Source organism: Salvelinus fontinalis, chromosome 32, assembly GCF_029448725.1.
Source record: "Salvelinus fontinalis isolate EN_2023a chromosome 32, ASM2944872v1, whole genome shotgun sequence".
In the NCBI taxonomy this organism is placed as follows: Eukaryota; Metazoa; Chordata; class Actinopteri; order Salmoniformes; family Salmonidae; genus Salvelinus; species Salvelinus fontinalis.
Window position 1 is genome coordinate 19,255,308 of NC_074696.1, and position 23,810 is coordinate 19,279,117.

The 23,810-nt window shown below is 43.5% G+C and overlaps 1 protein-coding gene across 7 annotated transcripts in view; it reads left to right on the forward strand.

Moving 5' to 3' along the window:
* The window catches only part of LOC129830838 (cytoplasmic dynein 1 intermediate chain 1-like), a 131,749-nt gene that overhangs the window by 65,247 nt on the left and 42,692 nt on the right, over window positions 1–23,810 (forward strand). For all 7 annotated transcript variants that reach the window (XM_055893616.1, XM_055893611.1, XM_055893613.1 and 4 more), the window contains 3 exons: window positions 1–65; window positions 483–582; window positions 1,222–1,347. The exon at window positions 1–65 is cut by the window's left edge and continues 101 nt beyond it. In XM_055893616.1, coding sequence (XP_055749591.1) covers window positions 1–65; window positions 483–582; window positions 1,222–1,347 — 291 coding nt within the window. The remainder of the gene's footprint in view (window positions 66–482; window positions 583–1,221; window positions 1,348–23,810) is intronic.

Consider the following 23,810-nt stretch of genomic DNA (forward strand, 5'->3'; position numbering starts at 1 on the left):
GCCCTGGCCCAGGACTCAGACATCTTCTTTGACTACAGTGGACGAGACCTGGATGACAAGGAGGGGTGCGAAATTGGAATTTGTATAGTGTTACGTGTGTGTGTGTGTGTGTGTGTGTGTGTGTGTGTGTGTGTGTGTGTGTGTGTGTGTGTGTGTGTGTGTGTGTGTGTGTGTGTGTGTGTGTGTGTGTGTGTGTGTGTGTGTGTGTGTGTGTGTGTGTGTGTGTGTGTGTGCGTGCGTGCGTGCGTGCGTGCGTGTGTGTGTTGTGATGTCTGTAGAAGGAACATGGCTTGTGTAATCATGTGTATGGGCTGATAATGGCCTCATGGAGTAATGCCTTTGGTGTCAATCAGGACTTGACCTCTTTGTTCTTCAAACACATTCCCTCCTCATGATGTCATCGTCCTCTCAGAACCCCCATTTGACCTCACATACAATGACATCACCCAGTGACCTCTGACCCCTGTTTCTATTGGCCACAGGGACTTACAAGGTGGTTCCAGTCTGGCCCTCAGTAGGCTATTCTATGACGAGCACTGGTCCAAACATCGAGTCATTACCTGTCTGGACTGGTCCCCTCAGGTAAGGACCGTTCCAGGGTGAAGTTTCCCCTTAGGTACAGATCTAGTACCAGCTTCCCCTCCCATAATGCTAACCTTAAAAATTAGTGGGGGGAAAGCAAAACTGACCCAAGATCAGCATTTAGGTGCAACTTTACCCACACTGTGTATGTGTGTGTGTGTGTGTGTGTGTGTGTGTGTGTGTGTGTGTGTGTGTGTGTGTGTGTGTGTGTGTGTGTGTGTGTGTGTGTGTGTGTGTGTGTGTGTGTGTGTGTGTGTATGTGTGTGTGTGTGTGTTTTGGGAAGGGAGGAGTGCATGTTTGTGAGTGTATGTGTCATCACTACTCTCAATCCTCCTCATCCTCCTCCCCCTCCTCTTCCTCCTCTCCATCCTCTTCCTCCTCCCCTGAGCCTCTTTTATCCTTCAATTTTCCCTCTCATTCCTGTTTCCTCTTTCTTTCCTTCCTCTCCTCTATCTCTCAATTTTATTTGATCTTCCCCCTCCTCTTCCTCCCCCTCCTCTTCCTTCCTCTCCTAGATCTCTCCATTTTATTTGATATTGTCCTCTCTCCTCCCCCTCCTCTTCCTCTCCCTCCTCTTCCTTCCTCTCCTCGATCTCTCCATTTTATTTGATCTTGTCCTATCTCCTCTTCCTCCCCAGTATCCAGAGCTGTTGGTGGCGTCCTACAACAACAATGAGGATGCTCCTCACGAGCCTGACGGTGTAGCTCTGGTCTGGAACATGAAGTTTAACAAGAACACACCTGAGTATGTCTTCCACTGCCAGGTAAAATCAGTCCCAGGTACACCTCTATCAGATCAGTTGGACCGTATTCACAAGGTATCTCAGAGTGCTGATCTACAATCAGTTTAGCCTTTTAGATCATAATTCAATGGAGAGAGGGGACCTGATCCTAGATCAGTGCTCCTTCTCTGGGATGCTTTATAAATACAGTCTTTGATCTATATAACATTTAACTGTTCCCAATGTGTTATACCGATATTGCATTTATGTGATATATATGTCTATATTACAGTACTTTAATTTAACAACAGCTCTCTGATTTATTATTGCGTTTCGGGCACTGTCTCAACAGAGCCAAAATTGTAAAAAATTCACAGCATATGTTCTTTTAACAAAAAAAGTGACGCTATTTCCCTACAGTTAATTCATGTTTTAATTGGCAGCCTTATACAAGTGGATGTGGGTAGAGATACAATATTCTACGACTGCATCCCAATAGGCACCCTTTTCATTAAATAGTGCACTACTTTGAACAGGGCCCATAGGGATCTGGTCAAAAGTAGTGCAGTATGTAGGGAATGATTAGGGTGCAATTCGGGATGCTGCCTTAGACTAGTAGGTAATGTCTATGGAACGCATCACTCCACCGCTTCAACAATGATGACACCAGAGATGAAAAATGAGGAGTAAAGTGATATTTAATTAAAGCAGTGAGTTCCTCAGGGGTTCCTGGGGTTTGGCCTACTTGGGCAGAACATGATATTACGGAACATGTCCTGCTCGCTCGCTTTGGTTTTGGTGCAGAAAATGCCTCTGGTTGGTCGTGACGTGTGTGTGTTTTTGGTTTTACAATCTATGTGGGAACCAGAAGTCCTCACAAGGATAGTAAAACAAGAACAATTCTGACAAGTGGGGACATTTCACCTCTCCCCACAAGGAAAAAGGCTATTTTAAGTTTAGGGGTTTGGTTTAGGATTACAATTAGGTTTAAGGTTAGGATTAGGAGTTGGGGTTAGGGGTTACGGAAAAAGGATTTTAAATAGGAATCGATTGTTTGGTCCCCTCAAGGATGGTAAAACAAACGTGTGTGTACGTTTGTGCGTATGTGTGCGTATGTGTGTGTATTCTCGTGCAAATCCGGGTGTGTCTGTGTGTGTCTATGTGTTATGTGTGTCTGTATGTCCGTGTGTGAGAGGGAGGGATGGATGGGGAGCCTGGGAGGCAACTGAGGGCTGGGGAGTAGATTTAGAGGGACTCTCCACGAGAGAGAGAGAGGGGGGGTTATAGAAACTTCTGCATAATAAAAAGATGTGGCCTACCACTTCCTACTTCACATGTGTTAGCCCACCCACGTGGATCCTCCAATCACATGTGCTGCTAGACTCTGTTTCCTACGCCCAGAGTCTACCTCATAAACACACACACACGCACAGTATAAACTTATATACAAACAGTACATTGAAATAGACACACACACACACACACACACACACACACACACACACACTGAGTTATAGACATACACACAGAGTCACAGGCGCACACACAGAGTCACACACAGAGTCACACACACACACACACACACACACACACACACACACACACACACACACACACACACACACACACACACACACACACACACACACTCATGCAAAGCCATACACAGATGCACAGCCACCCACTCCCACACTGCAGACCAATATATGCAATTTAGTAGAGGCCTTAATAGATTTGAATAGATAATAGATGCAATAATAGATTTTAAACACCATTATCCCCCAGTTTTATTTGGCTACTATTATTCATGTATGTTCTGAAGTGCATGTAGTCTGGTGTAGATATTACAGTATTATAGCATGTAGTCTGGTGTAGATATTACAGTGTTACAGCATGTAGTCTGTTGTAGATATTACAGCGTTACAGCATGTAGTCTGGTGTAGATATTACAGTATTATAGCATGTAGTCTGGTGTAGATATTACAGTGTTACAGCATGTAGTCTGTGTAGATATTACAGTGTTACAGCATGTAGTCTGGTGTAGATATTACAGTATTGTAGCATGTAGTCTGGTGTAGATATTACAGTGTTACAGCATGTAGTCTGGTGTAGATATTACAGTGTTACAGCATGTAGACTGGTGTAGATATTACAGTATTATAGCATGTAGTCTGGTGTAGATATTACAGTGTTACAGCATGTAGTCTGGTGTAGATATTACAATATTATAGCATGTAGTCTGGTGTAGATATTACAGTGTTACAGCATGTAGTCTGGTGTAGATATTACAGTGTTACAGCATGTAGTCTGGTGTAGATATTACAATATTATAGCATGTAGTCTGGTGTAGATATTACAGTGTTACAGCATGTAGTCTGGTGTAGATATTACAATATTATAGCATGTAGTCTGGTGTAGATATTACAGTGTTACAGCATGTAGTCTGGTGTAGATATTACAGTGTTACAGCATGTAGTCTGGTGTAGATATTACAATATTATAGCATGTAGTCTGGTGTAGATATTACAGTGTTACAGCATGTAGTCTGGTGTAGATATTACAGTGTTACAGCATGTAGTCTGGTGTAGATATCACAGTATTATAGCATGTAGTCTGTTGTAGATATTACAGTGTTACAGCATGTAGTCTGGTGTAGATATTACAGCGTTACAGCATGTAGTCTGGTGTAGATATTACAGTGTTACAGCATGTAGTCTGGTGTAGATATTACAATATTATAGCATGTAGTCTGGTGTAGATATTACAGTGTTACAGCATGTAGTCTGGTGTAGATATTACAGTGTTACAGCATGTAGTCTGGTGTAGATATTACAGTGTTACAGCATGTAGTCTGGTGTAGATATTACAATATTATAGCATGTAGTCTGGTGTAGATATTACAGTGTTACAGCATGTAGACTGGTGTAGATATTACAGTGTTACAGCATGTAGACTGGTGTAAATATTAATGATGTCCATATTGTAGTCTGGAAGCTGGGTTTCTATAATATAATGATGTCCATATTGTAGTCTGGAAGCTGGGTTTCTATAATATAATGATGTCCATATTGTAGTCTGGAAGCTGGGTTTCTATAATATAATGATGTCCATATTGTAGTCTGGAAGCTGGGTTTCTATAATATAATGATGTCCATATTGTAGTCTGGAAGCTGGGTTTCTATAATATAATGATGTCCATATTGTAGTCTGGAAGCTGGGTTACTATAATATAATGATGTCCATATTGTAGTCTGGAAGCTGGGTTTCTATAATATAATGATGTCCATATTGTAGTCTGGAAGCTGGGTTTCTATAATATAATGATGTCCATATTGTAGTCTGGAAGCTGGGTTTCTATAATATAATGATGTCCATATTGTAGTCTGGAAGCTGGGTTTCTATAATATAATGATGTCCATATTGTAGTCTGGAAGCTGGGTTTCTATAATATAATGATGTCCATATTGTAGTCTGGAAGCTGGGTTTCTATAATATAATGATGTCCATATTGTAGTCTGGAAGCTGGGTTTCTATAATATAATGATGTCCATATTGTAGTCTGGAAGCTGGGTTTCTATAATATAATGATGTCCATATTGTAGTCTGGAAGCTGGGTTTCTATAATATAATGATGTCCATATTGTAGTCTGGAAGCTGGGTTTCTATAATATAATGATGTCCATATTGTAGTCTGGAAGCTGGGTTTCTATAATATAATGATGTCCATATTGTAGTCTGGAAGCTGGGTTTCTATAATATAATGATGTCCATATTGTAGTCTGGAAGCTGGGTTTCTATAATATAATGATGTCCATATTGTAGTCTGGAAGCTGGGTTTCTATAATATAATGATGTCCATATTGTAGTCTGGAAGCTGGGTTTCTATAATATAATGATGTCCATATTGTAGTCTGGAAGCTGGGTTTCTATAATATAATGATGTCCATATTGTAGTCTGGAAGCTGGGTTTCTATAATATAATGATGTCCATATTGTAGTCTGGAAGCTGGGTTTCTATAATATAATGATGTCCATATTGTAGTCTGGAAGCTGGGTTTCTATAATATAATGATGTCCATATTGTAGTCTGGAAGCTGGGTTTCTATAATATAATGATGTCCATATTGTAGTCTGGAAGCTGGGTTTCTATAATATAATGATGTCCATATTGTAGTCTGGAAGCTGGGTTTCTATAATATAATGATGTCCATATTGTAGTCTGGAAGCTGGGTTTCTATAATATAATGATGTCCATATTGTAGTCTGGAAGCTGGGTTACTATAATATAATGATGTCCATATTGTAGTCTGGAAGCTGGGTTTCTATAATATAATGATGTCCATATTGTAGTCTGGAAGCTGGGTTACTATAATATAATGATGTCCATATTGTAGTCTGGAAGCTGGGTTTCTATAATATAATGATGTCCATATTGTAGTCTGGAAGCTGGGTTTCTATAATATAATGATGTCCATATTGTAGTCTGGAAGCTGGGTTACTATAATATAATGATGTCCATATTGTAGTCTGGAAGCTGGGTTTCTATAATATAATGATGTCCATATTGTAGTCTGGAAGCTGGGTTTCTATAATATAATGATGTCCATATTGTAGTCTGGAAGCTGGGTTTCTATAATATAATGATGTCCATATTGTAGTCTGGAAGCTGGGTTTCTATAATATAATGATGTCCATATTGTAGTCTGGAAGCTGGGTTTCTATAATATAATGATGTCCATATTGTAGTCTGGAAGCTGGGTTTCTATAATATAATGATGTCCATATTGTAGTCTGGAAGCTGGGTTTCTATAACGTAGTGATGTGTGTATATTGTCACTGTGATAAAACAGGAGACATTTGGCATTGGAAGCTGGGTGAGAAGTTGACAACAAGCATAGAACTGTCCAACCATACATAAAGTTATTGTCATCACAGTTCAACATTTTACAACTTAACAGTTGGTTCCTCACCCTGAATGTCATATAGATAAGAACTGATGATACAGTTATTCTTTGACACACACTCACATGCACGCACGCACGCACCACACATACACTCACATACACTCACATGCACGCACGCATGCACGTGCACACACCACACACATACAATCACATGCACAAAGGCACGCACGTGCACACCCACCACACACATACACTCACATGCACAAAGGCACGCACACACACACACACACCACACACCACACACCGCTTCTCCCATGAGAGGGGTCTATTTGGGTGACTGAGTGGCGCTGCTGGGAAGATGTGTGGTGGATGAAATGATAGCGGGGGGGGGGGGCAGAAATGAAAACCTAAATGGCACCTCCCAGGCACCTCCCAGGCGTTCTTGTGTCAGTCAGTATGAGTGTGGCCTGGGGCTGTGCCATGCCCTTTCATGAGAGAAATAAATAAATAAAAGACAGAGCGAAAAGGAGTCAATCTCCAATCGCTTGGCATGGGCCTCCCTCACTTTTCTAGCTGGAGAGGGATGAAAGGAGGCAGGAGTGATCAGGGGAGAAGAGATATTGTTTTTCTCTCCAGGATCTATTACAAACAGAGGTGCTCCTTTCTAGTTATCCGTGGATCAGATGGATCTTAATGTGCGAGCATGTTCAGCCGTTTAATCCCCAAAACCACAGGCCCCCTTTCTTTTCTCTCTCTCTTCTCGGAACGCATGCGACCGCCTCTGCATACACTCATCCTCTGTCGGCCTCTGTTATGGCTCTGCTAGGGTTCTACCAGGGCTCTGTTATGGCTCTGCTAGGGTTCTACCAGGGCTCTGCTAGGGCTCTGCCAGGGCTCTGTTATGGCTCTGCTAGGGTTCTACCAGGGCTCTGTTATGGCTCAGCTAGGGTTCTACCAGGGCTCTGTCGGCCTCTGTTATGGCTCTGCTAGGGCTCTGCCAGGGCTCTGTTATGGCTCTGCTAGAGTTCTACCAGGGCTCTGCTAGGGCTCTGCCAAGGCTCTGCTAGGGCTCTATTAGGGCTCTGCTAGGGCTCTGCCAGGGCTCTGTTATGGCTCTGCTAGGGCTCTATTAGGGCTCTGCTAGGGCTCTGCCAGGGCTCTGTTATGGCTCTGCTAGGGCTCTGCCAGGGCTCTGTTATGGCTCTGCTAGGGTTCTGTCAGGGCTCTGTCATGGCTCTGCTAGGGCTCTGCTAGGGCTGCTAAGGCTCTGCCAGGGCTCTGTCATGGCTCTGCTAGGGCTCTGCCAGGGCTCTGTTAGGGTTCTGCCAAGGCTCTGCTAGGGCTCTGCCAAGGCTCTGCTAGGGCTCTATTAGGGCTCTGCCAGGGCTCTGTTATGGCTCTGCTAGGGCTCTGCTAGGGCTCTATTAGGGCTCTGCTAGGGCTCTGCTAGGGCTCTGCCAGGGCTCTGTTATGGCTCTGCTAGGGCTCTGCCAGGGCTCTGTCATGGCTCTGCTAGGGCTCTGCCAGGGCTCTGCTAAAGCTCTGCTAAGGCTCTGCCAGGGCTCTGTCATGGCTCTGCTAGGGCTCTGCCAGGGCTCTGTTATGGCTCTGCTAGGGCTCTGTTAGGGCTCTGCCAAGGCTCTGCTAGGGCTCTGCCAGGGCTCTGCTAGGGCTCTGTTAGGGCTCTGTTATGGCTCTGCTAGGGCTCTGCCAGGGCTCTGTTATGGCTCTGCTAGGTCTCTGTTAGGGCTCTGTTAGGGCTCTGCTAGGGCTCTGCCAGGGCTCTGTTAGGGCTCTGCCAGGGCTCTGCCAGGGCTCTGTTAGGGCTCTGCCAGGGCTCTGCCAGGGTTCTGTTATGGCTCTGTTAGGGCTCTGCCAGGGCTCTGCTAGGGCTCTGCCAGGGCTCTGCCAGGGCTCTGTTAGGGCTCTGCTAGGGCTCTGCCAGGGCTCTGTTAGGGCTCTGCCAGGGCTCTGTTCGGGCTCTGCCAGGGCTCTTCTAGGGCTCTGCCAGGGTTCTGTTATGGCTCTGTTAGGGCTCTGCCAGGGCTCTGCTAGGGCTCTGCCAGGGCTCTCCTTGGGCAACATTTCTAAAAACATGTTTTTATGGGGTATTGTGTGTAGATTGATCAAGAAAAAAATAATTTAATCAATTTTAGAATAAGGCTGTAACGTAACAAAATGTGAAAAAAGTCAAGGAGTCTGAATACTTTCCGAATGCACTGTATATTGGGGTGGTTGAAATGATGTTGAATTTCATATTTCAGAGAGTGAAATGGCGTGTTTGAATCATCGTCATTGTTTCAACATTATGCCATCAACCTAAATATGGAGGTATATTGAAATAAAATGTCAAGCCACAGTCCAACGATTTCTGCCTGAACAGTGACTCCTACTGCTATACGAGGGGTAATGCAATTCATTGAGAAGGAGTCTACCATTCAGATGCCTACAGTACCTCTACTTTATGTTTAGCTTTTTTTAAACAAGCTGTGTTTGATTCAGCTGAGCTATTATGTCAACACATTTAGACATCTATCAGCTTCCATATTCATTTGTGTAGACTACCTAAATAACATTCAAGAGTTGAAAGGAACTCCTCAAACTTTTCTTTCACAGTCTGTACAGTATGTGAGGTTGGGTTTATGTAGGCTACATTGTAACGGTTTTCCTCCTCCTCTTCAAAATGCAGCGGAGTTTGAAGACATAATTTATTAAAGAATAACACGAAAACACGAACTTGACTAATAAACTAACAAAACAACAAACGGTGTAGACAGACCTGGACGACGGACTCACATAACACGAATAACGCACGAACAGGGAAAATAGCCTATACATAAATTAACGATGAACAAACAAACCGAAACAGTCCCGTATGGTGCGACAAACACTGACACAGGAGACAACCACCCACAACGAACACTGTGAGACAACCTACCTAAATATGACTCTTAATTAGAGGAACGCCAAACACCTGCCTCTAATTAAGAGCCATACCAGGCAACCCATAAACCAACATAGAAACAGAAAACATAGAATGCCCACCCAAACTCACGTCCTGACCAACTAACACATACAACAAACTAACAGAAATAGGTCAGGAACGTGACATACATTGACATCTGATTTTCCCAAAGGACACCATCCCCACTGGGCAAAATCTGGATGAATAAACATTGTTTCCATGCAATTACAAAAATAAAAGAATAATGTGATTATGTTGAATCGACGTGGAAAACTGAATGGATTTGCAAAAAGTTATCAACTGAATGGAATTTCAACTTTTAACCTAAATCTAAGGGCATGGTGAGTTTTTGGGGTTGATTTCACATTAAATTCACATGAAAAACTAGACGTTGAAATGGTCATTATAATTTTTCCATGGTGGATTGGATTTTTGTACGTTTAGAAGTAGTTACCGTTAGTGCTATGAATACGATGCCAAATTCATTGTATTAATAATAAACTTCTACCTTTGGATATTGCCATTACTTTCAACCAGTGTGTGCCCAGCCGAGTATGTAAGTGAAGTGGAGCTGGAGCGGAGCGAGGAGTGGAGCTGGAGCGGAGCGAGGAGTGGAGCTGGAGCGGAGCGAGGAGTGGAGCGTGCCCAATTTGACTGGAACGTGGAGCGAGTTTTCTAAAGGTTGGAGCGTCTGTCTTCTCGCCCCCTCCAATTCCACTCCAGTAGCACTCACTTCCTCAGCTCAAGGCGCGCCCCGTCCTCATATGCGTCTGTAGGCTACTTGTGTGCTGCTAGAGCCCCTTGCTTTAGCTACTGTCATGGAGTTCACCAAATCTTTTCATAAAGAAAGTGATAAAACACACAGGTGCAAAACCAAGAGAGGGAGTGCTGTGATGTAGTGTCCACAACTAAAAAATCTGAAAGAGACGTATCCTTAAAGCATGACGGTGTACTCAGTACGTGCACATGCTAACAGAAAGGAACGAGGTGGGGAACTAGCTAAGTGTGTCGAATCAGATTTTGTTCATTTTCATTCTATTATTTATACAATAGGCCGTCATTGATTTTGGCCCAATAGTCCTGGCATTTTACCTCTTTCAAGGAGCTTTCCATTTTGATAGGGTTATTTGACCTAAAAATCTTTTAGGCCTACCTACAATTTTTTTTATATGCATCGCTACCCAGCCTGGCAAGAGTGGCCCGAAGGGTATTTAGCATCCCCATTGGCTCCGCAAGCGCTGAGAGGGTATTCTCCACTTCTGGCCTGCTTTCCAGGCACCATTGCATCAACCTGAAGCCACAGACTCTGGCCAAATTCATGTTTCTAAAAATGATTTCCAAGGCACTGTAGACTGAGTGTAACGGATGTGAAATGGCTAGCTAGTTAGCTGTGGTGCGCGCTAATAGCGTTTCAATCGGTTCCGTCACTCGCTTTGAGACCTTGAAGTAGTGGTTCCCCTTGCTCTGCAAGGGCCGCGGCTTTTGTGGAGCGATGGGTAACGATGCTTCGTGGGTGACTGTTGTTGATGTGTGCAGAAGGTCCCTGGTTCGCGCCCAGGTCGGGGGGAGGGGACGTACTAAAGTTAAAACTGTTACATGAGCCTAATAAACCATTTTTTGTTTAATTTGTATTTAATTCTATGTACGTCACAGCCTATATGTGCAAATTGTGGATTATATAATGTTTGATTATAACGAAATGTTGTTTAAATGCTGAGCACTTAATATCCCTGCCAGCCTAGTGTGTCGCACTTGCAAATGCTTCACAAAGTATTTCTTTGTAGGCTATAGCCTTAAAATAATTGAAATAATATAGCTTAAATAATTCATTTTCATTCCTTCTTAGGCTCCCTGTCTGGCTCCTGACCTATTAGAGTGTTTATATGCTGTTTAATATGACATGTAGACTATTTGAAATGATGAGCGCTTCTTACATTCACGTTTTCATGTTTATTAAAGTATTTTTCATTCAAATCGTATGGTTTGGCTTCAATACTTTGAAACCAAATGGTATGTCCAGGTAGTCACAAAAATAGATGGGTGTTGGTTAAATTGTGATTTTAATTAACGGAATTTGGAGCTGGAGATGGACGGGATTTCTGACCGCTCAACTCTGCTCACATACTTTGGTGCCCAGTGGGTTGTGTGTTGATTTGTAGATGGGGGGGACTAAGATTGAATTATATGGGGGAGGAGGGGTTATTAGTGAGGTTTGGGGGGACACTGGGGCTACATTGTGAGGGGGTTTGATGTGAATGATACTGGGGAGGTAGGCATTCTGTCCTCTTCTCACAGCCCTGCCGGTGGACCCGTCATTGGCCCAAACCCTGTGTGCTCCAGTAACATCACACGACCCTCTCAAGTGGGCTGGGTCACGCCACATCAATGGCACGCCCCAAAAACCTCACCCGCACCCCTCAACCGCCCGTACCCCCGCTGACACTGTCAGCTCCCATCCCACTCAGCCATATTTTTATTAATATCTCTCGGTTTCTTTTACACACCATGGCTCGCTGTGACCTGATCCCCGTGCCAGAGGGTTGGGAAAGCAGGCCTGGTTTAGAGGGAAAGAAGGGGGAGCGGGGAGAGAGAGAGGGGTGGGGAAGAGAGGGGGAGAATGAGAGAGGGGAGGGAGCGGGGGAGAGTGAGAGAGGGGTGGGGGGGAGAGAGGGGGAGATTGAGAGAGGGGAAGGAGAGGGAAAGAGAGAGAGAGTGGGGGGGTAAAGAGAGAGAGAAAGAGAGAGGGGAAGGAGAGGGAAAGAGAGAGAGAGGGGGGGGTAAAGAGAGAGAGAAAGAGGGAGGAGAGAGGGGAGGGAGAGGGGGGAAGAGAGAGAGAAAGAGGGAGGAGAGGGGGAGAGAGAAAGAGAGAGGGAGTAGAGGGGGGAGAGAAGAGGTATTCATAGGGTTTCTGGAGAGATTCCCACTCCAAATTACAGTGGCAGATGAAGTTGCATTTGCTCATAAAGCTTACTGGAGAAATCCTATAAAAGCCACTGTTAGCTTTGTGAGAGGAAGGTCAAAGACCCTGTGTCTGTGGAGGTTTTATAATAGACTTGTATAATAACACATTCTTTCAACAGCTAGCTAGAGATTCTACCTCCATTATGGTGCAGTGGTATTGTTCCCTGAATTCTTTGCTGTTCAGATTCTGATGGGTAGAGGAATATGACAACGCTAGGTAGATGAACATTTTTAAACTTAGCAGTCTATCATTGTGTCAAAGCCGTTTTTTTCTAATCATACTTTATCAATTCAATAGGAATTCTCACTTTATTAATAATATATTTTTTATATTTTAGTATCAATTTACGGTACTTCTCCTATGTCAATATGATTAAGGTCACTCTCACTGAAAAGAGAGAAGAAGAAGAGGATGAAAGAGAGAGATGGAAAGGAAAGGAAGAGAGGGGCCGAGAGAAGGAGAGAAAGGCTGCTTGTATTCACAAAGCCTCATTTTCTTTATCTGATGAAACAGAGATATGCTATTCCACCGGCTGTGCCAGAGACCACAGAGTGACAAAATCTGTGGGGTGTCGTAAAAAAGAGAGCGAGGGATGCCAAGGGAAGAGGGTTCAGTCCATCTGGTCCTCATAAGCCCTGCTGAAAACCAGATGACTGTGGTGGTGCAGCGAGAGGAGGAGAGGAGAATATACTGTCTTGTTACTAAGTCATCGACCCCCTCTCCTCTTCCTCCCTCCCTTCCCAACCCAAACTCCAGGAGCATTTTTTACCCGAGAAAGAGGGAGGCAACCAAGGAGGGAGTGTTCGTTTCTCTCTTCCATAATCCCTCTCTTCGTGCCATATCTTATCATGGGTTAGCCTGAGTATTATTCTGTATAGAACCCTTCCTATTAATATAACAGGCTCTGTCACAAGCATTTCACTTCTTGAGATGATTTTAAAACATTGCTTTGGGGAAGGAAAACCCCTGTGCTTTTGCTCTGTAGGTGATGGGCCTTCGATTTGAGTTATACCATCGCGTTTCAATTAAGTTTCGTTGCAGAAAAATGACTTTCACTGGTGTTTTTCAGTGAAGCTGTCAGTTTAAACATCTGTTTGGTTATGGGCCACCGATAGATGACTTTACAGGACCTGAACATACCTTGAGAAAGAGGAGAAAAGTCTCAGAGCTACTTAGCTTTGGAAATTAATGTCGGAGTTGGTAAAGAAAAAGTATATTATTGAGATATGTTCATAATACAGACTTTACACAGAGAAGTGTGCGGGATGGTTTTGATATAGGAAGCTTTATGCAGGTGCTGCAAGGGCCTATATTTACTTGAATATCCACTTTGTTTCAAAGGTGCTCATTGGAATTAGATCTTAGGGCTCAAACTGTAACGATCGTCTGTTGAAGAAGGTGTGGACCAAAGCGCAGCGTGGTAAGTGTTGATGCTTTTTTTATTAAAACTGAACACTGAGACAAAATAACAAAAATAGAACAACACGAAACAGTTCTGTCTGGTGCAGACACAAAACAGAAAACAACTACCCACAAAAACCATGTGGGAAAAAGATACCTAAGTATGGTTCTCAATCAGAGACAACGATACACAGCTGCCTCTGATTGAGAACCACACCCAGCCAAACAACAAAGAAATACAAAACATAGAAAATGAACATAGAATTCCCACCCAAATCACACCCTGACCAAATCAAAATAGAGACATAAAAAGATCTCTACGGTCAGGGCGTGACACAAACTAACCTAACCCACATTTCAGTATTTATTCAGTTGCATGTAAACATACAGTAACTACTTTCCGATAGTCAAATGTTTTTACATATTGATTTGGGTAGTAACAGGTGGATTCCGCTGACAGACGGATGCTTCCAGTTATATGTGTGTCACAGGCAGTAGTTGGGTAATATCATTGGCTGAATCCAAAGTGGCAACCTATTCCCTATATCGTGCACTACTTTTGACCATGGCCCATAGAGCTCTGGTCAAAAGTAGTGCACTATGTAGGGAATATGGTGCCATTTTGGGGGACGCAACCTCTGCCTCATATTAACTTATCTGTTAATAACGCAACATGACATCTGAATGGGGAAATACTTTAATCTATCAACCAAGTTCTTACGGGAAGAAGTCATAAATAGTTTTATGGGGACAAATTGAAGTAATCTTCAGTAGCTGACGATATACAGTCTGTCAGTGTAATTCACTGAATAAGGCTTTTATGTAGCGCCCAGTTGGCAGACATCGCAAACTGCACTATAGGGTTATAAACAGAGCTAATGTCAGTAGCTGATTCAGTAGGCCTACACACAAGGATAGTGGGGAAATAAGGTGCGGTTTAAACTTTAAAAGACTGGGAATTCTTAGTTTAGTTAAAGGATTTCTCCACTTTAGATGAAGCGCCTGATAGGGTCAGAAGTCTGCGGAACAGATGGAGTGAATATCCAGTCTTTTCTGAATCCTTTTCTTCTGTACTTAGTATTAAGCTTAGTGATTTATTAGTAATGATAACTCTGGCAAGGAGAGTAACGTTACATCATGTCATATTGCGAGCAGGGGATCTTCCAGACGTTTATAGAACGGAATAATTGATGACTTCTGGTAATGAGATAGAAGATTAAAGTTAGCATCTATCATGGTTATTACTCAGAGAGATGGATGTTTGAAGAGTCCTGGTAGTATACCTCAACCTCATTCTAGGAGAAATTAACGTGCTTGTCTTAGTCAGGTTTTTCCTATTTCACCATGATTCTTCAAAGTCATGTGGGAATAATTTGCGGTAAAAAAATTCATTTCTCTTAAGTCTCTTTATAACAATCTATCGTATAACTTACATCCCTTTCCAGAGAGAAAGTTTGACCAAATGAAGACACTTATATACAGTATGCAACTTAGGTTTCAAGTTTACAGTTTTTACTCTCACAAGCACTAGTACTGTACATTGAAAATGCCTTTCTCGCTTGCTCTTTCCCAACAATGCAGTAGTACTATAAAAAATACATTCTAAAGTCAAGTAGAACAAAAACACACAAGAAATAGTAATAAGAAGAACACGAGAAAGTGAGTAAGATATATACACAGGAACAGTTCCAGGATCAGTAGCTATATACAGGAACAGTTCCAGGATCAGTAGCTATATACAGGAACAGTTCCAGGATCAGTAGCTATATACAGGAACAGTTCCAGGATCAGTAGCTATATACAGGGTCAGTTCCAGGATGAGTAGCTATATACAGGAACAGTTCCAGGATCAGTAGCTATATACAGGGTCAGTTCTAGGGTCAGTAGCTATATACAGAAACAGTTCCAGGATCAGTAGCTATATACAGGGACAGTTCCAGGATCAGTAGCTATATACAGGGACAATTCCAGGATCAGTAGCTATATACAGGGTCAGTTCTAGGATCAGTAGCTATATACAGGAACAGTTCCAGGATCAGTAGCTATATACAGGGTCAGTTCTAGGATCAGTAGCTATATACAGTGTCAGTTCTAGGGTCAGTAGCTATATACAGGGACAGTTCAAGGATCAGTAGCTATATACAGGGTCAGTTCCAGGATCAGTAGCTATATACAGGGTCAGTTCCAGGGTCAGTAGCTATATACAGGGTCAGTTCTAGGATCAGTAGCTATATACAGGGTCAGTTCCAGGGTCAGTAGCTATATACAGGGTCAGTTCTAGGATCAGTAGCTATATACAGGTTCAGTTCTAGGGTCAGTAGCTATATACAGGAACAGTTCCAGGATCAGTAGCTATATACAGGGTCAGTTCCAGGTTCAGTAGCTATATACAGGGTCAGTTCTAGGGTCAGTAGCTATATACAGGGTCAGTTCTAGGATCAGTAGCTATATACAGGGTCAGTTCCAGGTTCAGTAGCTATATACAGGGTCAGTTCCAGGGTCAGTGCCAATACTATATTTACAATGTGCCGGGATGCTGGAGTGGTGGGTTTAGATATGGGTTAAGGTGACTAGGCATCAGGATATATGATAAACAGAGTAGCAGCAGCATATACACTGAGTGTACAAAACATGAAGAACACCTTCCTAATATTGAGTTGCACCCCCGTTTGCCCTCAGAACAGCCTCAATTCGTCAGGCCATGGACTACAAGGTGTCGAAAGCATTCCACAGTGATGCTGGCTAATGTTGACTCCAATGCTTCCCACAGTTGTGCCAAGTTGGCTGGATGTCCTTTAGGTGGAGGACCATCCTGGCTAAATTCCCAATCTGGCCCTCAAACCATCATGGTCACCTAATAATCCCCAGTTTACAATTGGCTCATTCATCCCCCTCCTCTCCCCTGTAACTATTCCCCAGGTCGTTGCTGCAAATGAGAACGTGTTCTCAGTCAACTTACCTGGTAAAATAACGGTAAAATAAAAAATAAAAAAATAAAAAATTCTTGATACACACGGGAAACTGCATGAAAAATCCAGCAGCGTTGCAGTCTGGCACCTACTGTACTACCATACTCCGTTCAAAGGAACTTTAATCTTTTCTCTTGCCCATTCTCTCTTTGAATGGCACACATACACAATCCATGTCTCAATTGTCTCGAGGCTTAAAAATCCTTCTTTAACCTGTCTCCTCCCCTTTATCTACACTGATTGAAGTGGATTTAACAAGTGACATCAATAAGGGTTCATAGCTTTTACCTGGTCAGTGTATTTCATGGAAAGAGCAGGTTCTCTTAATATTTTTTACACTCAGTGTATGATGATTACATGTGAGTGTGTGTGCATGTAAAGAGTAATGTATGAATGTGTTGTGCGTGTTGTGTATGTGTGTGTGTGTGTGTGTTGGAACGTCAGTGTGAGTGAGTGTGTGTGTGTGTGTAGAATGTGCATAGAGAATAAAATACAATGCTCAACTCAGATAGTCCGTGTAGACGTTTTGTTATCAGTCTTATGGCTTGGGGATAGAAGCTGTTCAGGAACCTGTTGGTGCCAGACTTGATGGTCCAGTACTGCTTGCTGTGCGGAGACTTTAACAATTTTCCAGGCCTTCCTTTCACACTGCCTGGTATAGAGGTCCTGGATGGCAGGGAGCTCGGCCCCTGTGATGTACTGGGCTTTCGACATCACCTGTCACGCCCTGGCCATAGAGAGGCTTTTATTCTCTATTTTGGTTAGGCCAGGGTGTGACTAGGGTGGGCATTCTAGTTTCTTTATTTCTATGTTTTGTATTTCTATGTTTTGGCCGGGTATGCTTCTCAATCAGGGACAGCTGTCTATCGTTGTCTCTGATTGGGAATCATACTTAGGCAGCCTTTTTTCCTTTGGTGTTTGTGGGTAGTTGACTTTGTTAGTGGAACTATAGCACTAGTAAGCTTCACGGTCGTTTCTTTGTTTCTTGTTTTCTAAATAAAAGAAAATGTACGCTCACCACGCTGCACCTTGGTCCGGTCATCTCCACCTAGATGACGGCCGTGACACCACCCCCTGTAGCGCCATGCGATCGAGTGCAGTTGCCATACCAAGCAGTGATGCAGCCAGTCAAGATGCTGTCTATGGGGCAGCTGTAGAACTTTTTGAAGATTTGAGGGCCCATGCTAAATCTTTTCAACCTCCTTCACAACTGTTTGCATGTGTGTGGACCATTTCAGGTCCCTAGTGATTTGGACACTGAGGATCTTGAAGCGTTCGACTGACCCACTCCCCTCCATTTGTTCATGATGAAGAGGCATACACCTCCCCCTCTTGATTTCCCTGAATCCAATGTACTGTCTGCTCGGTGAATGGAGAATTCATTGAGTTGGATAGCCATGGGGGGGATCTTGTTCGCAAATCCGCAATTGGAGATCATCTATCTTATTATCAAGAGACTGTACATTGGCCAATAGAATGGAGGGAAGAGGTGGCCGGTTTTCCCTTCATCTTAATCTCGCCAGGGTTCCCCCTCTTCTCCCTCTTTTTCGCCTGCGTTTCGGTAGCCCAAACATTTAGTTGGAATTACACAAAGAGCCTAGGCCGATGAGTCAAAGTCGAATTTGAAGCCGGAATTGAGGTTAGTAACTGCCGATTTTGATGTTCAACAGTTCTTGTCTATCATAGGAGATGATAGTGGATAAGCACCAAAATAATCACAAAATGGTAAAGTTGGGTCAGGGCTTGCAAGATGGTACAGTACGGTGCCATTATAACAGGTGCTTTTAATAAGGCTGGCGGTCTGCTCTGTGGTTATGTACTCCTCTCCTTTGGGGTTATTTTGGTTACACTCCTTCATTAGTCCTCTGATGAATGTCTTGGTAGGGGAGTAGAGGAGTGATGATCCTCTTGTTGTGGGGACCCCACCGGGCTGGGCCGGGCGTTCATTATCCCTGTAATGAAGCAGCCCTGTCTGAGGAGCGTGGCCCTGACGGCAGACCCAACCACAGACAGCCGCAGGGTCAAAGATCAGACCCGGGGCCTCTGATGTGCTGATTGAAATGGCTACCTGATGTACATCTACTGTACATCAGAGAGGGTGCTTAAGGGTCGGGGGCCTAGCTTAGCGAAGTTAGCATTTAGGAACATGTGAAGGCTATATTAAAGGGGCAATCTGGGATTCAAACAACAACAAACCTATATGTCATTCATTTATAAGTAAAAAAAAAAATGTATGCAACAATCACGGAGTGCCCCTTTAATGCCAAAAGAGGGAGAAAAAAATCTCACTCAAACAAGTGTGCTTGTATGTGAGTGAGGGAGGGATAAATAAGTGTTGAGTGAGAGAGTTAGCATTATATTAGCCTTGTGTGCCACGCTTCTAGGCTGTCCTAGGCTGGTGAACAAGAACACCATTATATCTTCTTAAGACGTTGATCAATTGGTTGTGGTTTTTTTACTGGTGTCTCTGTGGCCTTCAACAAGTTAAAGTCTATTGAATCTGACTTTATAATACACTGTGTCTGTGTAGCATATTTTTGTACAGTATGTCTTTGTATGGACTCTATGTGTTGTTTATGTATTATTTCATATTTAGGCTATACATTTATATATCATTGCATAGCGCTACCCACTTTTACATTCAAACCCAGTCACCCGGTGGTAACTCACTCAAATCTAAATATTTAAAATAAACCGAGAATATTTAGAATAGAGTGTAAATATTCTCGGTCAGCATCAAACATTGTGTGTTAATGGATTTGAACCTTAATCCAGATTCCCCTGCTGTTCCCCATGGGTAAATAAACTTCTCAGGGATGGTTTCTGATGGCCAACACAATACTATATTTTTACCCCTAAAGCTCAGTTTATTTTGAGTCTCGTTTTGGAAAAACACTTCACATCTGAGACTCTTCTGTAGCCGTTCTGGAAGAAGGAGAGAAAGAAGCGTGTTTTCTTTTGCTTTGGTTTGTTTCCCAGTCCTCTTTTAAATGAACTCGAGGTGCAGGACTTGGTGGTTGCACATGTTGTGGTGGGGGAGAGACAGAGACGGAGCGAGAGATTGAGAGACTGAGAGAGACACACGGAGAGAGTCTCTCTTCTCTTTGTTTTACTCACTCACAAAACAGTAGATCTTAAAGAGAAAAGAAAACAATCCCACCACACTGTATCCCTATTTCACTTTAACCAGATCAAATGGGCTCTCCTCAATGTGTAAACAGGGAAAAGTACTGCCAGTGGACCGTGTACGGTTCAGTTCTGGTTCAAGAGAAAATTTGGTCAACACAGAGAGAGTGGTTTATGTTTATGCAGTGGTAGGTACAGTAGATATTACGGGTTAAATTGTATCTGTTCTGGAAAGGCAGTTCTGTACTCAGGACACAGAGTTGATTTGATGACCAGAAGACATTGTTATGACTAGAGCCTAGAGTTTTACCTGACCAGGTCACATTCTGGTCAGTAAACTCAGGGCCCTACTCAGAAAAGTATACCACTGGTTATAGTATACCACTGGTTGTAGTATTCCACTGGTTATAGTATTCCACTGGTTATAGTATACCACTGGTTATAGTATACCACTGGTTATAGTATACCACTGGTTATAGTATACCACTGGTTGTAGTATTCCACTGGCTGTAGTATTCCCCTGGCTGTAGTATTCCACTGGTTATAGTGTACCACTGGTTATAGTATACCACTGGCTGTAGTATTCCAGTGGCTGTAGTATACCACTGGTTATAGTATACCACTGGTTGTAGTATTCCACTGGCTGTAGTATACCACTGGTTATAGTATACCACAGGTTGTAGTATACCACTGGTTGTAGTATTCCACTGGCTGTAGTATACCACTGGTTGTAGTATTCCACTGGCTGTAGTATACCACTGGTTATAGAATACCACAGGTTATAGTATACCACTGGTTGTAGTATTCCACTGGCTGTAGTATACCACTGGTTGTAGTATTCCACTGGCTGTAGTATACCACAGGTTGTAGTATACCACTGGTTGTAGTATTCCACTGGCTGTAGTATACCACTTGTTGTAGTATTCCACTGGCTGTAGTATTCCACTGGCTGTAGTATTCCACTGGCTGTAGTATTCCACTGGCTGTAGTATTCCACTGGCTGTAGTATTCCACTGGTTGTAGTATTCCACTGGCTGTAGTATACCACTGGTTGTAGTATTCCACTGGCTGTAGTATTCCACTGGCTGTAGTATACCACTGGTTGTAGTATTCCACTGGCTGTAGTATTCCACTGGCTGTAGTATTCCACTGGCTGTAGTATTCCACTGGCTGTAGTTTTCCACTGGCTGTAGTATACCACTGGTTGTAGTATTCCACTGGCTGTAGTATTCCACTGGCTGTAGTATTCCACTGGCTGTAGTTTTCCACTGGCTGTAGTATTCTACTGGTTGTAGTATACCACTGGTTGTAGTATTCCACTGGTTATAGTATACCACTGGTTATAGTATACCACTGGTTGTAGTATTCCACTGGCTGTAGTATACCACTGGTTGTAGTATTCCACTGGCTGTAGTATACCACTGGTTGTAGTATTCTACTGGCTGTAGTATACCACTGGCTGTAGTATTCCACTGGCTGTAGTATACCACTGGCTGTAGTATACCACTGGCTGTAGTATTCCACTGGCTGTAGTATACCACTGGCTGTAGTATTCCACTGGCTGTAGTATTCCACTGGCTGTAGTATTCCACTGGCTGTAGTATACCACTGGCTGTAGTATTCCACTGGCTGTAGTATTCCACTGGCTGTAGTATTCCACTGGCTGTAGTTTTCCACTGGCTGTAGTATACCACTGACTGTAGTATTCCACTGGCTGTAGTATACCACTGGCTGTAGTATTCCACTGGCTGTAGTATACCACTGGTTATAGGAAAGGAGAAGGGTTACGTCCCAAATGGCACCCTATTCCCTTTATCCTTCTAATGCAGTGGGTTAAATCAGGGTCGAACAGAGCGTTTCTTGGTAGACTTAAACAAATCTACTTTGAAAGAAAAGTATACATCTCACACACATGGTTGTGGTCTTAAAAAAGAAGACACACCTGTAACATGTCAGATATAGAGTTGAAATGTATTCCGTTTGTAAGTTTTCTTCCCAATATTACACTTTATATACACAGAAGACTAAAATATAACTAAACTGTTTGAAATAGAAACATCAAATTTGTTTTTGTTGTTGAAATATTGTTTAATAATTATGAAATTATGAAAAATATGAATAACATTCCACGTATGAGTCCACTAGGTAATTAGACTGCAGGAAAGGGCTACAGTGCACTTCATTTGATCAGGGCCGAGGGAATAGGTTTCCATTTGGGACTTAGCTCGAGGGTATGCATTCAGAGGAAAGGCAGACTTGCTCCTGGACAATACTCCTTCACCCGCTTTGAGGATAACACAGTGCCACCGGCGCGGCCCGCTCCCAAGGACTGTGGCCGACGTAAGACATTTAAGCGTGTTAACCCTCGCAAGGCTGCCGGCCCAGACGGCATCCCAAGCCATGTCCTCAGAGCATGTGCAGACCATCTGGCGGAAATGTTTACGGACATATTCAATCTCTCCCTATCCCAGTCGGCTGTCCCCACTTGCTTCAAGATGTCCTGTACCTGAGAAAGCAAAGGTAACTGAACTCAATGACTATCGCCCTGTAGCACTCACTTCTGTCATCATGAAGTGCTTTGAGAGACTATTCAAGGATCATATCACCTCGACCTTACCTGACACCCGAGATCCACTTCAATTTGCTTACCGCCCCAATAGATCCACAGACGATGCAATCGCCATCACACTGCATACTGCCCTATCCCATCTGGACAAGAGGAATACCTATGTAAGAATGCTGTGCATTGACTATAGGTCAGCCTTCAACACCATAGTACCCTCCAAGCTCATCATTAAGCTCGGGGCCCTTGGTCTGAACCCCGCCCTGTGCAACTGGGTCCTGGACTTCCTGACGGGCCGCCCCCAGGTGGTGAAGGTAGGAAACAATGCCTCTACTTCACTAATTCTCTCACTCACTCTCACCCAACGTCAACAAAATGAAAGAGATGATCGTGGACTTCAGGAAACCTCAGAGGGAGCATGCCCCTATCCACATCGGTGGGACACCAGTGGAGAAGGTGGAAAGCTTCAAGTTCCTCCGACGTACACATCACTGACAATCTGAAATGGTCCACCCACACAGACAGTGTGGTGAAGAAGGCTCAACAGCGCCTCTTCAACCTCAGGAGGCTGAAGAAATTAGTCTTGGCCCTTAAGACCCTCATAAACGTCTACAGATGCACAATCGAGAGCATCCTGTCGGGCTGTATCACCACCTGGTACTGCAACTGCACCGCCCACAACCTCAGGGCTCTCCAGGGGGTGTTGCGGTCTGCACAACGCATCATCGGGAGCAAACTGCCTGCCCTCCAGGACACCAACATCACCCAATGTCACAGGAAGGCCAAAATGTTCATCAGGGACAACAACCACCCGAGACACTGCCTGTTCACCCCGCTGTCATCCAGAAGACGAGGTCAGTACAGGTGCATCAAAGCTGGTACTGAGAAACTGAAAAACAACTTCTAAGGCCATCAGACTGTTAAATAGCCATCACTAGCCGGCTACCACCCGGTTACTCAACCCTGCACATTAGAGGCTGCTGCCTCATGTACATAGACTTGGAATCACTGGTCACTTTAAAAATGGAACACTAGTCACTTGAATAATGTTTACATACTGCTTTACTCATCTCATATGTATATACTGTATTCTATTCTACTGTAAATTAGTCATTGCCACTCCGACATTGCTCAATCTAATATTTCTATATTTCTTAATTCCATTCTTTTACTTTTAGATTTGTGTGTATTGTTGTGAATAGTTAGATACTACTGCACTGTTGGAGCTAGGAACACAAGGATTTCACTACACCCGTAATAACATCTGCTAAATATGTGTATGTGACCAATACAATTTGATTTGATTTGAGAGTAGAGGCTACTTTGCAATCTGCACGCTGAGACCGTGGAAGAAGCCATATGTGATGCTCAGTGAAGAGGAAACAGAACTCAATAAACAAAGCGCCAGAGAGCGCCACGCTTGTCATGATGGAGGTTACACTTGGCGCTCTGCTGGCTCCTGCAGGGTTTGATGCGGTAATATAAATTGTCTGGGGCCACAATCCTCCACATTGTCTCTGTCGTTACCCCCACGTCACCCCTCTCCTCTCCTCAGTAGACCCTGTACAGTCAGCTCATCATCTCTTTCTCCCTCTCTCCTACCCCCCCTCCCTCG